Here is a 15448-nt window from a genome sequence, read left to right as displayed (position 1 = left end):
CCCTAACCAGGGGGTGGCTAGAATTTCATCCTCTGTCTCTAGGGTGAAGTATTAGCTAAGACCTGGAAACACCATTTACAGGGAATTACTGATGGATGGCATTGGAAAGTCAGCTCATATCTGGCTTTTGAATCTAAAGCAGGTTTATTTTGGGGTTAAGGTGGATCCCAAAGGTTGAAACCAGATTCTGGAACATGGGCTAAGTTTGCACCATCATTCAGACTCAGAAGCAACACAATTTGCTAAATGAACAAAAAGGGTTTTATAAAGTTGTATGCAGATCTGGACAGAGCATAATGCCAAATCCAATAAAACTGCAATATCAGTGCATTCCAGCAGGAGTCACTATAATCCATGTGGAGAGACCTGCTTAGTCACTGCCACATAAAGATTGAGTGCCTTAAGATAGGAGACTGCAATACCTCTCCTGGGCATATATCCAGAAGATGTCCCAACCGGTAAAAAGGTCACATGCTCCACTATGTTCATAGCAGCCCTATTTATAATAGCCAGAAGCTGGAAAGAACCCAGATGCCCCTCAACAGAGGAATGGATACAGAAAATGTGGTACATTTACACAATGGAGTACTACTCAGCTATTAAAAAGAATGAATTTATGAAATTCCTAGCCAAATGTATGGACCTGGAGGGCATCATCTTGAGTGAGGTAACACAATCACAAAGGAACTCACACAATATGTATTCACTGATAAGTGGATATTAGCCCAAAACTTAGGATACCCAAGATATAAGATACAATTTGCTAAACGCATGAAGCTCAATATGAATGAAGACCAAAGTGTGGACAATATGCCCCTTCTTAGAATTGGGAACAAAACACCCATGGAAGGAGTTACAGAGACAAAATTTCGAGCTGTGATGAAAGGATGGACCATCTAGAGACTGCCATATCCAGGGATCCATCCCATAATCAGCTTCCAAACGCTGACACCATTGCATACACTAGCAAGATTTTGCTGAAAGGACCCAAATATAGCTGTGTCTTGTGAGACTATGCCGGGGCCTAGCAAACACAGGAGTGGATGCTCACAGTCAGCTATTGGATGTATCACAGGGCTCCCAATGGAGAAGCTAGAGAAAATACCCAAGGAGCTAAAGGGATCTGCAACCCTATTGTTGGAACAACATGATGTACTAACCAGAACCCCGGAGCTCTTGTCTCTAGCTGCATATGTATCAAAAGATGGCCTAGTCAGCCATCACTGGAAAGAGAGGCCCATTGGACTTGCAAACTTTATATGCCCCAATATAGGGGAATGCCAGGGTCAAAAGAATGGGAATGAGTAGGTAGGGAAGTGGGGGGCACTATGGGGGACTTTTGGGATAGCATTGGAAATGTAATTGAGGAAAATATGTAATAAAAATATTAAAAATTAAAAAAAAAAGATAGGAGACTGTTTCATACCTGACAGGTCCTGGGACCCTCATGTGGCACCATGTGGACAGTGGGTAGTAAGGGGACACAATGTGGGTACCTAACCAATGCGTGTGCTGAATATTTGCAAAATGCTGACCCTCTGACTCATGAGGGCATTCGCAGTGTTCATGCTGATGGCGTAGTTTCCTCCCATATGAAACACTCTAGAAGCTTTTCTCCAGATTCTACCATGGCTCAGGGCCTGGCTGTTACCGTCAGAAGTTCAAGACTGGGCAGAGCTGAGTAATATTTTTCATAGCAACAGATCCCATCTGGAGATCCATCACTGGCATGAGACATCCTGCCCATGGATCTCAAGATAATCTCCCTCAGATTCATGATCAGGACTTAGTGACTTCCCACGACCACACCAGTGTATCTACTAGCAGGCTCTGATATATCTAGGCAGGAACCGACCCAGACAAGGAGACCAAAGTTCTGGCTACTCTAGGAAGTTGTGAGTCCAACCCTTCATGGGAGTTAATGCCAAGCCACCATCCAGCTGTAGCCAGGACAGAATTGTATCAATGTAGAACCAGAGGACTATGTTTTCCAGGGTGCCTAGGCCCTGGAAAGTCAGCAGTCAGTGCTTTGGGCTAGGATTCAGTGATGCCATCCCACCTTCTTGGGAACAGACCCTGTCCCTCAACCCCTCAAGGCTAGTTCTGAGGAGTGAGTACTTCCTGTCCTGGCCTCTGTCGTGAAGGACTGACATGCCCCTGAGATGACTGGGCTGTGCAGCTAGAACATTCTCTTTCCAGCTAACTTTGAGCCTTCCTTCTGTACAAGGCAGAAGGAGTCTGAGCATTGTCTGTCACTCCCTGCTGAGCATAGCCCCTGATGGACCTCTTCCTTCACCAGTGCTCAGGCATAGGATCAGGCTTAGCCAACCCCACAGAGGCCATTTCTCTGAACTCTGAGTGGATTTCTTCTGTGGCACACTGTAGGGCAGCACTGCACATTGTAGCCTCCAGGCCTTTCTGCCCTTCTATCCTTGTAGTTCGGCCTCTTGTTCCCTGAAACGGCTTCTGGGAGTTGCTGTTCCTCACCACTTTCCACAAGAAACATTTTCATTTCTCCTCAGAATGCTATTGGCTTGTCATGTTTCTTTATTTCCAAGGATGCCCTGACCTCCCTAAAGCATAGTTCATACCAAGACACTGCCCTCCAAGGCCCTCAGTGTATCTCCACCCTCGGGGCTACACATATCCACTCTGCTCTCTTTCCTCATCTGTGCTGATGTCCCTAGCTTGCCACTGCCACAACCCCCTTTTACTTCCTACATCTGAGATCAGCCTGGCACATGTCTCTCATGCCACTACCAAAGTCCCAGGTGGAAATCCCCTCTCCCCTTCCTTGTAAATCCCAGTACATTTTTGGTGCAACCATGTGTGCATGCGTGTATATGTTCACAGAGTGCTTTAAATCACAGATTAACATCATGGGCGGTGTCCACGAAGTACCACACAGCTTCATGGTAGGCATGTGTTTCACTCTGATCCATAACTTGTGGCCTACTGTCATACTCAAGTCTTCTCAGGGCAGCTCAGGGAAGGTTAGGCAACACCTCATTCCATACTTAAGCAACCCAGATTCTGGGGTTATCTGTACCACCTCTTGTGGTATCTGTCCAGTGAGTTGTCTCATCTAGAAAAGCCACAGCTACTCCCAGAAGCCTTAACTTATGTCCAGAAAAGATGGAAAGAGGTTTATGTCAAGGTGATAATGTGGACATCAACACAGAAGAGCAGCCAGATCTAGACCTCAGAGAGAAGAACACAGGGTGCTGCCTAGAACCTCATAAGCCAACACAGGTCCAAAGAAAGAAGACACTCATTTCAACAGGCAGGCGGAACTTGCAATCTGTGGCTCAGCATTTAAGCCGCACTCCTGCCTCTGAGCAGACACGGAAGAATGAGGCAATGTCCTTCTAGAAAATTCTGCTCTGTTTCTAACAGGCAATAGATACAGAGCCAGGAGGTATAGACCTAGAAAGCCCTCCTGTCTGGACTCAATGTCCTTACCCTGAGGTCTTGGGCTTCTGGGAGCAAGTCCAGGACCCCTTATTCTTACCAAACAGAGAAAGCCTCAGGTAGCACAGGAGTGTGCATCTTCCTTTGTACTGAACACCCCACAGTGTCTACTCACTGTGTTAGGCCTGTGCCAGGCACATGACACCGTTTCTGGACCTCAGCACCTTCTGGGAGTACACAGCGCTGCTTTCCTCTTGCTTTAAGATTTCTCCTCAGGGTCCAATCGTCACTGACCAAGAGGAACTGCATCATGCAGACCTTGCAACTTACATGGTCACGAGAAACTGACTTAATTTCATGATTAGTTACTTGAAGTCACTATATGGTGAGTTATTTTATTCCTTAGAACATCATTTCTAATAGCGAAATATTGTCACTCATCTGAAAGTTCAATAGCTGAAAGGAACCAAAAGAATGTGCTAGATATTACGTAAACTCAAAGGAGAGTGTAGAGATGACACAGTCTAGTCTCCAAACGAAAGGAGAGAGGGGGGATCAAGACACAGAACAAACACATGGATGGTTTTCAAGGGCACTGTGCACCAGCACTGTCAGCCTCACAGGGCAAGGCAGAAGAAGCATGGACATACTTCTTACTGCAATACTTTTTTTTCTGTGTTCATAGTCACTAATTTCTAACACTAATTTTGGATATAAAATGTTCATTCCTTCTGTAAAAGCCAGTTGAAATATTTTTAAAGGCGCGGTGTAAGATTTGTGAGATGTAACAGGAACCAAACATGTTCTCTTTGTCTCTCTCAAGAACAACAGGGTAGAAGGATTAGTGGCCATGTGCTGTGGTCACTGGTGACCACACACCATTCCTGGATAATAAAAAGAAGCTGTCTCAGTCTGCTAAATGCTCTCCAGTCTGGACTTTGGAGCCCCTCTTCTAAGAAGACTCTAACTGTTCGCATCTGCTTCTCTTCTGAGGATGTCACATGCAAGCAGCCTTGGGCAACAGAGGCCGTGTTCGCGTTCCTCTGGGCGGTCTGGCAACTAAGGCACCACCCCCAACCCCCGGATCCTTAACTTGCTGTCAGGATCCTAACGAGCAGCTGTGGATGCTGAGGATTTACTAGGGTGGGGCTGTGACCCAGATACATGGGCCTTGGATCTGAGAGTCTTCAAAGTAGTCAACCCTGGTGAGTGCGAAGCTCATGCTGTACGCCATGTGAGAAGCAGGGAAGTCTGTCTCTGGCCCAACATTTCCCATCTTCTGCTGTTATCACGAACCTGTGGCTGGCTACTCTCAGTCCAGCTTGTCAGCAGGGAATAACAAGGCCCTCACAGTTCCTCCAAGGAGTCCAACGCTCTGTTTAAAACAAACCAACGGCCACTGCTCAGCACCTTTCTTTACCTGGTTCTAAGTAGATTGTAGTAAAACACATCCTTTGGCAAACACCACCTACTTTTTCAGGAAGGGGGTCATCAAAGCACACCAGTTTAACTTTTGTTCTGCCAATCCCTGGAGAGGCCATAGATGCCATAAGGAAGCCACAGGAAAGTTCCTATACTGACTTCCCTGAGAATATTCCTCCACCCTCAACCATCTGTGACGTTAGGCTCCTCATCCTTATATTGTCAAGATTAAGTTTGTCTTAGCAGTGAATCAAAATTAAACTACAGGACTCCAAATACCTCCACAGCTTTCTGAGTCCTTTTTAGAACTGATATTGGTTTTGTAGGGATTTACTACATCTTTTTGTTTTGTTTTCTTGATACATAATAAAGCAAAGTGGAAGAGTTCCATATTAAGATTGTGGAAGTTATTTTGTCAACATCAAAGCTACTTTGTTTCTAATTTCTGATTGGAAGTTATTTTGTCAACATCAAAGCTACTTTGTTTCTAATTTCTGAAGTTCTTCTAGACCAATTACACACTGCCAGGGACTATGAAATTAGCGCTCACAGATGTTAGGAGCTCAGCAATGTCACTTGTGACTTCATGAGGATATGTCCTGTGGCCTTGTCCTACCAGAAGTGCTCCCTCAGCTCTGGCTCTGCACAGCCTCTGGCTCTCATTGCCTGCAGCATCTTCATCCTGGTAACCTACTGCTATTTATACTCTTGGCATTGGAACTCTGCATATTTCAGAGAGCAGACAAGGACTGGGGTCACAGGCTGTCTCTTCTGGGAGCTGCACAGTGGCTGGCTGATGGTCAGCTCTGCTCTCCTGAGGGTGGCTAGCTAATGACCAAGAAGTTCTTGCAAAACAGAAAGGTGGATGAATCAGATATACATGTACTTTTCTCGTAAGCTAACACTGAAAATAACCCACAACATGAAACGTCCAAGTAGGCATCCGTTCTTGCAAGAAAAAGCAATGAGGTTTGTCTGTATGACAAACAAGGGTGAAGTCCCACAGACTTGAACCACCTGGCCATGCCAGACAAGCACTAAGGAAATCTGAGCAGTTTTCATAGACTCTACCTAGGATGTCCATGCAGGTTGTCCCCTGGGAACCCAGGAAGCTTGTCTCAGGAGGTCGTCTTTGAGAGGGCCACTCATCAGGAGACCATCAGCAGCTTTAGCCATCACTGGCCACAGTGGTCTGCCAAGCTCCCATTTTAATTTCATTTTTTTAAAAAAATATTTATTTCGATTTTACATGTATGAATGCTTGTCTGGAAGCATACATGCATACTATGTGTATGCAGAAGCCTATGGAGTTTGAAGAAGGCACTGGGTTTCTAGGAACTGTAGTTATAAATGTGATGTCATGGGTGTTGGGAACCCAGCAAGTGCTCATAGCTACTAAGCCACCTCACCAGCCTCATGTCTAAGCTCATTTCCTCTTTCTCCTCCTCTTCTTCATCTTGTTTTTGTTATCATTATTGTTGTTGTTTGGTGTGTGTGCGTGCACCTTTGCCACAGGAATGCTTTTCTGAACTCTGAGGTTTTTACTGAACAGAGCCAGCCTCGGTGACCACAGTGCTGACCCATAGCTCTCATTTGTTCCCAACTGAAGTCAGTTTTTACTGCTAGTCCTTCTTGGGGGCAGTGAGACTGACTGATTATATTTGTGTCGACAGACTGTGAGGCCAACTATACAATTTGGGGAATGTAGCCTCCAGAACCACATGTGTGCTGTAAAATCACAGGTCATTAAAGGAAGCTTCAAGCTGAAGCCTTCATTTTCAGAGGAGGAAACAGGGGTCTTAGACAGGTAGAAAAAAATGTGCCTATTTAGAGCCCTTTTGCCTAGTGTGGGAGCCACTGACTAATCTGTGGTACTAGAAGCTTGAAAAGTATCGCAAAAGGTGAGGTGCTAATAACATTCTTTAAAAATGTACTATGTTATAAGACTTAACAGAAAGAAAGAATATAGAAACAATGGTTTCTTGTTGTTTAAAAGTCAAAATGATTAGGCCAATAATTTAAGTTAATATAAAATGCATTATTAAGACTAGTCTCACTTTTTAAAAAAAATTGTTTGAATGTGGCTCCTAGAAATTTTGCATTAGTGATGTAGCTGTAACTCTTTTGTTAGGTAATAGGTTCAGAGTGGAGTGTTGGACTTGAGTCTTGCTAACAAACACCAGACTATGGACTTTAATTTCTTTCTTGAAAAAGGTGTACACATGACTGTTGAGCAGAAAGATCCCAGACAAAAGGTTGTGCTGTTGATACCTGGGCTGATACTCAGGGGCCTTTGGGTCTGTGACCATGATGGAGGAGCAAATCAAAGGCCTAGTGTCTCAGAAAACTTTCAGTTCCACTCAGAGGACAAACTCAACAAACTCACAGTATTACAATAATTATGTCTTCAGAAACCTGAAGTCCCATTTTCCTGTTTGCTTCTGACAAGTTTCTATTGTTCTTAGATGGACCAACTTCAAGGATAGCTAATATTTTAGAGCCAAGAATTCAGACATGTGCTACTATTCCCTGGGAACAAGAGTCACCTTTTCAGAGCATTCCAGAGCCATAACATTATGTCAGGAACAGTTACCTCAGCAAGCCATGGAAACTGTTGGTGTAAAGCATTGAGGTTTTCTTTTAAAAGGTTTGCTGAAATCCCCACTGTCACAAGGCTACATTAGTTTTGCTTGTGCCCCACCAGAACAGTAGCAAGTGGTTCTATTTTTTTTTTTTAATATGTAGGTGACCTCCAACCCCTCAAGGGGCTGAGAAGTATAGACAGCTAGGATCCCACACCCAAACTTAATCCCCATACCTACCTCTGTGATTCTCCGTTTGGCTGCTTAGCAGCTCTGCACATTTTGTCTCTTCTTCTTGTATTTCTAGATGAAAGCGACATTCCGGATGGATGCTGCTCACCTGTTCAAGTGAAAGAAATAGAAGTAACTAAAAATTACACAAGAGCGGGTTAAGCAAAAATCTACAGGAAGATCCAATGCTTCACCTTTCTAAATTTCTTTGAAGCTGAAATTCATTTTAAGTCAGCTATTTCATTTTTCTGATGTGGTTATTTAAAAAAAGAAGAAAAACTTTACTATTTATTTTGTGAAACAAACATAAACTCCAATAGAATACTTTTTCTGAGCAGGAGAGTAAACTGACATTGTACGTTGTTATTACTAACTTAAGAGCAATGGACTGTTAGAAATGTTCATCTCTCAGAACTGAAGAGCTCCCATTTCATAGTCTATGGTTTGCTTAAGTAAAGCAAGTTAACTCTTAGTGGTTGTGGGTGTGCACAGACACTCTGTGTACCCCGGGGATCCTCTCTGTGGTCACCCTAGAGTCAGAATAGCTTAAGTGAACTTTCATAAGCTTCAGGGCACACTCACAACCTAACCCTACTTGTACCGGTAATATTGTTATCATTGAGCAGCTTGGTGTGAAACACTTTTTTAAGAATGAGAGGGATTGGATGGAAGAGGCAGTGCTGAGAGAAACAGATCTGATCCAAGGAGCCATGGAAGGTTTCTGCAAAGCTTTCACGGAGTCCTTAGGCACTGAAGCTGAGCGCCAGCCAGAGAGTATAGAGAGCATCTGAACTCGCAGTCCAGGAAGGCAGCATTTTCTGATCGCTGTTCTTATAAAGACCCAGTGTCCTCCCTCCCAGGCTGGGCTCCTTGTGGAGCACTTGCTCTCATTACTTGTCTGTCTGTCTGTCTGTCTGTCTCAGTTTCTCCCTGTCTTAACAAAAATTTGCTTTTACAAGACAGTAATGCAAAGGAATCCTGCTCAGTTAGGTATGGCTATCTCTGTGTTTAGTTATCCTACAGTTGATCTAGGCCAGCTAGCATCCCAACGAGGAATACAATTTCCCAATAGAATCAAAGGACAAAACTCAATGTTAGATTTTTCTGCTACATTCAATTCGTTTAAAGATCACTTGAGGTACCTTGGATTTACCAGCTCATTGCTACACAACCACCAAAATGCAGAGATCCGGAGGTCAAGCAACAGCAACTCACTGATCTGAATTTCAGACCTGATGAGATGATAAATTAAGGTGCTAAAAGCCCGGTATCGCTGACAATCCTGGAGCGTGGGGAACGATGAAATGTTGGGACGACTGAAAGGTTAAAGTGATTGGAGTCCGGAGGCTTCGTGAGCATCCTTGTGAAGCTTCCCTCAGCTGCCCGTGGGGGCAGAGAAGATATGCTCCAGAAAACTGAAATTTCATCAACAATGACGGATGGATTTCCTTAAACAACCCCTCCCCTCTTGCTGCACACACTAAGCTTAGTTGGCTCCCTCAGCTGGAGGCCTAGATCTGTGTGGAAACCTTGAGCTCCACAGGGATACAGTTCTCAGAGCAGAGAAGGAAACGCAGGAAATAAGGCTCAAGCCTTTCTTTTTCTTTCTTAAGAAAGGTTTTCAAATAAAGGGTAGAGTTCCGGAGAACTACATAAAACCAATGCGACCCATGTAACAAACTTTGGTTCAGGGGTTCTTTTGGCTCTCGAAGAAGAAGAAGAAGAAGAAGAAGAAGAAGAAGAAGAAGAAGAAGAAGAAGAAGAAGAAGAAGAAATTAAAAAAAAGAGAGTATTTCCAAAAGGAAACTTTCTTAGCCACAGCACTTTCCTTCTGTCACATACTAAACAAACACTCGGACCAGGAGATGGAAAGAGAAATATTTAACCACAGAGTAACAGCAGTTTCTATCGGAAGCAAAGCCAGAGCAGGTGGCCCGGGCAGCGGTCACTCTTCTCGCTGGGTGCTAGGGGTGTTCCCAACTCCAGGAGCACTGCCAGACCAGGACCCAGGTCGTCCCGGGGGCGGGGGTCGAGGAGAACTTGAACCCCACTTCTGGCGAACCCGCGACGGCGGTGGGAATAGGAAAATTCCCCTGAGTCCAGCAGCCCAGGGTTTGGTAAGGCTCAGTAGGAAGCATTCTGCTCTGGATTGTCTCCGCTGGCCCCACGCTCCGCCCGCTCGCGCTGGGACTCGGAGGTGAGCCCAGCGGTCCACTGCAGGATGCGCCTCTTCGGGAAGTGGGCGCGGGTTCACTCACCCGCACCAGCAACCAGCAGTAGCAGGTCAGCACCACTGATGCCCTCATCTTGGGCTCAGCGTGCCGCCTCGGTCCTTGGCGCCTCAGCAGCACGGTCCCCAGCTCCGGGCCTCCCAGCGCGGATTTCCTCAGTCTCGCGCCTATCACCCTCTCCGCCTTCCAGGCTGCAAGTCCCGGCCCCGCCCCTCGGCCCAGTCCCCGCCTCGCGCCCCTTTCTCCTTTTTGCGGAGTCTCTCTGGCACTCCGGTCCACCAGATCTCTGTCCAAACGTCCCTCCTTCCACCCCTACTTCTCCCTGAAGTGCAGGACCCTGGGCCTCACTCCGACCCCCTCCTGGCCTGGGTACTTCCCTTGTCAGCCCTGCTCTCTCGTGCTCCTTCCTCCCAGGCTCCCCCTGCTAACCGAGCTGTACTGCCTCCCTCCTCTGCGACCCCGCTGTGGGCTGCCTTGTTCAAGCCTTTGGAGAGCTGGTGGCTCAAGTAAGCAGATGCTCACCTTCAGAGGGCATCGTCCAATTCCAGGTAAGGGAACTTGAGCGCTGAGGTAGCACCTGGCACCAACTTCCTGTGCAAAAGCGAAGCCTGTGTGCAGCACAAGGAAAAAGTGCAGAAAGTGGCTGGACGACCATGGTTAGGTCTGCACTGGTGTGAGCAGAGAGAAAAGAGAAAGCTCTTGCATGGCTCCCCTTGAGAGCCCAAGGCCAAGTTGAACAGAAAGCAGAGACTTCATCAACGCAAAAGTGGGTCTGCCCATCGGCACCCCAAACCCTCAGGTGACACGTGTGTGGCCCATTGTACACTAGGCTTGTGGAGACACTGCCACTGTTCAGCTGTGGTTTGGCTGTCTGTCGACAGACCAGTCTAGGGAAGACTAGAAAGCTACCAGCCGACAATAGTACTAGATTAAGTAAAGCAGGCACGTTTTAAACTTCTTATTCAGATATAATTTCAAGCCCAAAGTCAGAAGTCTGAAATAGTACAAAATGTATCCTTCACACTTTGGGGTGTCTATCTGCCCATTTTCTTTCTCCCCACTGAGTTCATCATGTGCTCCATGACATCAGATCCCCGTGTACCCTTGGACCTAGGTTTCTATATGTTTTCTGTCACCCTTCCATAACCTGTGCATCTGCCTGTGTTTGTCCATCAGGGGATTTTATGGAGGAGAAGGTCTGGGCACTAGGTCTGCAGCTTGGGGCCAGGAAGCTTGGGCTCTGGCTTTGTCCACAACCCCTGACGCTGTTTCAGCCAGTGAACCTGATCCACCTGCACATTTGCAAATCACAACATCGACCCCTGACATTGATCCATCCCAGAGGGTTACAATTAGAATTAGGAAAGTTGATACACCTGAATTGTTGTGAGGGATGCATTCTAAAGTCACATCCGGATGTTAGTGGTCAAAACTGGGTGAGATGCCAGGGTTCCACCCACAGCAATGGCATATATGATGAGGTGAAGTGATAGTCCTGACAAGGATGAGATACAGGCAGGGGGAGACAAGAGGGACTTGTTTCCCTGGGGGTATCCCAGAGGAGCGAAGGTCCTAAAAAGACTGGTCACCAGTGGAGGTCAAGGTTCCTCAGGTAGAATGTTAGAAAGAGGTGTCTTGTGGAACATGACATCTAGTGGTCATCGCTGTGGCAGTTCAGAAAGTAAGAGCAGACCCCCGACACACAGGGAGTAGGGTCATTGCTATCTACAGCAGTTGGCTCACCCTCAGAAAGAACACCCATAGAGGCTCCCTAGCCTGCTTTTTTGGTTTTGTTTGAAGTCCTAGTGGTAGTGAAAGATGGGGCTGGATTTGCCAGTAAGTTTACTTTGTCTTTCAAGGTCTCTCCATTCTTCTGAATTGGGGTAAGGAGAGAGAGAGAGAGAGAGAGAGAGAGAGAGAGAGAGAGAGAGAGGGAGAGGGAGAGAGGGAGAGGGAGAGGGAGAGGGAGAGGGAGAGGGAGAGGGAGAGGGAGAGGGAGGGAGAGAGAGAGAGAGAGAGAGAGAGAGAGAGAGAGAGAGAGAGAGAGAGAGAGAGAGAGAGACTCTTGTGCTTACGGTGACCAAGTTCTGATGGGACTTAACATTGTTCACAGCCTGGATATGAACCTGAGTTCAGCCTTGTGTTTTGCCCTCCAGCATCCTCCAGACCTGCTCTTAGCCCCGTTTCATCTCTACCAACTGATGTCTGGCCTCCCTATCCCTTTCCCACTGACATCCTCTTGGGCAGTTTCCTGGCACCTCCCACTTGAGTGGCTGCTCTGGTTTCCAGACTCTTAGGGTTTCAGTCCTCACTATCATGGAGGCTTCTCATACCCAAAGCAGCAGTAGCATTTGGGGCAGAGTTCTTCACAAGCCATTTTAGCTAACCCTCTGCTCTCTTAGGATGTGGTCACTGAGTCCCTTTGCTTTTTTGCCAGTGAAGTTTTGGGTCAGCAATGACGGCCAAACAGCTAGCACCTTCCACATGGAGTAGATCCAGTGATGAAGCTTATCGGAAACATTAGAAGCCTGTATGAACACATAAGAAGAGGATCCTCAGGAACTGACAGACAATACCCAGTAACACCCGCTGACTCCCCCTCAGCAGTGCTGCTGCCTTCTTATTTACAAGGGCCTGGCGTTCAACATAAAATCTTCAACAACAACAAAGAATGAAAGCAATTGTTTCATCTCTGTTTGTCTTACTTTTACAAAACGACAGTTCTTTCCCAGCACTTCCTTCTGACACCACCCTGTAATAAGGGGAGCAATTTCAGGGGAGTACATAAACTGAATCTATTTGCTGTGCCTGGAGGGGGTGGTTATGAGAGACACACGACCCATTAGGGGCTACAGCTTCAGTTGTCTCCAAGGCTTCTGCACCTCTCATGCACACAGAAGGAAGGCAACACGCGACTGATTTGTAAAGGGCAAATCTCCTCCTTTGCAAAAATGCATCAGATGATGGGTTGGTGGCTCCTCCTGACTCCTGCTAATACCCTGCAAAGCAAACTAAATGTAAGATTTATATGCATTTCATATTGTTATGAGTCTTTAAAGTGAAAATGAGTTTTACCTAATATCCTGTCAAAGCTGGGGAAAACAACCTTGTAATTTATTTTATTGTACAAATCTGAAAGGCCAGCCTTTGTGTCTTTTTTTTTTTTTTTAAACAGAGGTAGTCAGTGAATGGAGCAGGTTTTCATGGGTGTCTCACCTCACTATCAGGTCTGACCCACCCATACCACAGGCTCAGTTTTTCTAGAAGGTGAGCAGCTCATAGTACCTGTAAAAAAAAAAAATATATATATATATATATATGTATATATTTTAAAATTTAACTTTCCTTATAATTTGTTTTTATATTGAGCTTAATGGTAATCTAGTAATACATGTGTGTTGAGCACAAACACCTTTCCAGACTCTGAGTCTAATCTTCCCTGCATGGTCAAGGTTCTCCAGGGTGTCAGGACCAAGAAGAGAGGAAAGACGATTTTCTAGGGCTCTGTCTTACCTGAGTATGGAGGCTGAGAAGCCCCACAACAAGCTGTCTACAAGCTGCAGAAGCAGGAAAGCTGGTATCATGGCTCCATTTGGGTCTGAAGACCTTGGATCCAATGAAGCAGCTGATGCAATTCTTAGCCCAGGCAAAAGCTCAAGAGCTTCTGGCTTCCAGAGTTGAGATTCTCAACCTGGAGTTCTGAGGCCCACGGCAGGGGATCCTGGATTCTCAATACAATCAATAGAGAGGAAGACAGCTTGAACTCCAAGAATCAGGGAAAGGTGGGTCGGGGTGGAGATGGGCCATGGCTGAATTACTCAACAGCCACCTTCTTTAGCCAGATCTGAGCTCATGAACTCTGGTTCAGGTTCGACTCAGTTGTGTGATCATACTGAAAAGAATGGATTTGCTCTTCAGATTTTGCAGTTGAGGCACAAGTTATGCAGAATAAATAGCCCAGTACTTAGTGCTAAGTTTTTCCTACACACAGCCAGAGAAGGGATGCTCTATATGAAGATTCAGCGAATCCCAGAATCCAGGAGCTCCTTCTCTGTCTTTGAGCCTTCAGATGGACCCCTTCCACACACGCTGTGGGCTGTTTTGTGATTGTTGTGCTGTATTCGTTTTCTAAGGTGGTCTTATGTAGCCTGGTTGGCCTCAGACTCTGTTCTGCATTAGCTAGGACTGACCATGAATTTTTTTTTTTTAATCTTCATCTCCTCAGCAGTGGGATTATGAATGTGTGCCACTATGCCTAGCCATAAGACTCTAAGTTACAGCTGAGAAGCAGTGCACCTGAGCAGATCGAGAAACCAGCCCGCCCCAGTGAAGCCAGCAGAGGACTATGGTGTCTCTGTCTCTGTGCTGGTGTGCACAGAGCTCTTGCACGGTTTCAGGCTCACAGGCCACCACGACTTTGCCAACTCACTGAGAGCCTGTGCCCTACCTTTATCTCCCTGTCGCTGAGCTGTCTGAGTAGAGCTGGGGTGTGGTGTTTGTGGCCCTAGTGTTGACTAGTCTCATTGTCTTTGCTCCTTTCCTAGACAATCATTCAGAAAGCGAGAATGTCTTACAGACCACTCAGTCGAAAGCAAGCGTTTATGCAGCACTCCAGCTGTTCTGGGTGCTGTGTTTGGCCATGCAAAGAGAGCCCAGGCTTGTTATTACGGGAGTGTGCTGTCTGCCGAGGAGACCAGTATCCACACAGGAGTCACAGGGCAAGCAAACATGCTTTCTTGTGGTTTTGCCCTAATAAGCTAAACTTATTGGCTGAATAGTTAGATGGACAGATAGCAAGTAAAATAACATTGTGCTTTTAATACAAACCGTCTGAGTGGAGGTTACAGCTGAGTATTCCATTTGATGCTCTGTAAGTGAAGAGCTGGAAGGGTGGCTAGCCTATGGTGCTGCCCACATTTTTGCTGAAAAGTCCCCTTTACTCTACCAGAGGCCCCCCTGGCTGATTGTTTTGACCGGTCTCCCTCCCCACAGGAGTCACTTTCTGCAGTGTTTGTCTCCACACAGTGGAGTTTCTTTTGGGACAAGCATGGTTAAGAAAGAGTGAGAGAAAACCAGAAGAGGGAGCTAAAAAAGGAAAACTCAGAATCTACAATCCAATTACTTTTCTCTTCTTCTTCCTCCTCCTCTTCCTCCTCTCCCTCCCCCTCTCCTTCCTCTACCTCCCTTCCCTCCTCCCCTCCCCTTTCCCCACCTCCCTTTTCTCCTCCCCTCTTCTCCTCCCCTTCTCCTACCTCCTTTCCCTCCTCCCCCTCCCCTTCCTGCACCTCCCTTCCCTCCCCCTCCCTGTCCTTCCCCTTCTTCCCCTCCTCCTCCCCCTCCTTCCCCTCTTCCTCCTCTTCTCCTATGCTGTCTGTAGGTGTCAAGGAGTTTATCAGAAAGACAATTTGTTTCGCCATCTAAGAGAAAGTGTGCATGATAGCCATTGATCTATCTGAGTTTGTCTGATTTTATCACGTGTTTCTCATCCAGGGCTTATGGGTGACTTTACAATGGCCTCAGGATCCTCATAGTTTCATCAAGTTTAGAGCCCATGGATACCATGAGGCATCT

At 46.3% G+C, this 15448-nt stretch overlaps 1 protein-coding gene across 1 annotated transcript in view; it reads right to left on the bottom strand.

Moving 5' to 3' along the window:
* Positions 1-10035, bottom strand: part of Vipr2 (vasoactive intestinal peptide receptor 2) — a 76987-nt gene extending 66952 nt beyond the window's left edge. Inside the window, exons 1-2 of the mRNA XM_021179290.2 lie at positions 9905-10035; positions 7656-7755 (exon numbers count right to left, since the gene is read on the bottom strand). Of these exons, the coding sequence (XP_021034949.1) occupies positions 7656-7755; positions 9905-9952 (148 nt within the window). The 5' untranslated portion in view covers positions 9953-10035. The remainder of the gene's footprint in view (positions 1-7655; positions 7756-9904) is intronic.
* Between the last annotated feature and the right edge of the window lie 5413 nt (positions 10036-15448).

Source organism: Mus caroli, unplaced genomic scaffold, assembly GCF_978045245.1.
Source record: "Mus caroli unplaced genomic scaffold, Mus_caroli_1 scaffold_14, whole genome shotgun sequence".
Lineage (NCBI taxonomy): Eukaryota > Metazoa > Chordata > Mammalia > Rodentia > Muridae > Mus > Mus caroli.
The sequence above is the reverse complement of the archived record's forward strand: the minus strand, read 5'-3'. Positions and strand labels throughout refer to the sequence as shown.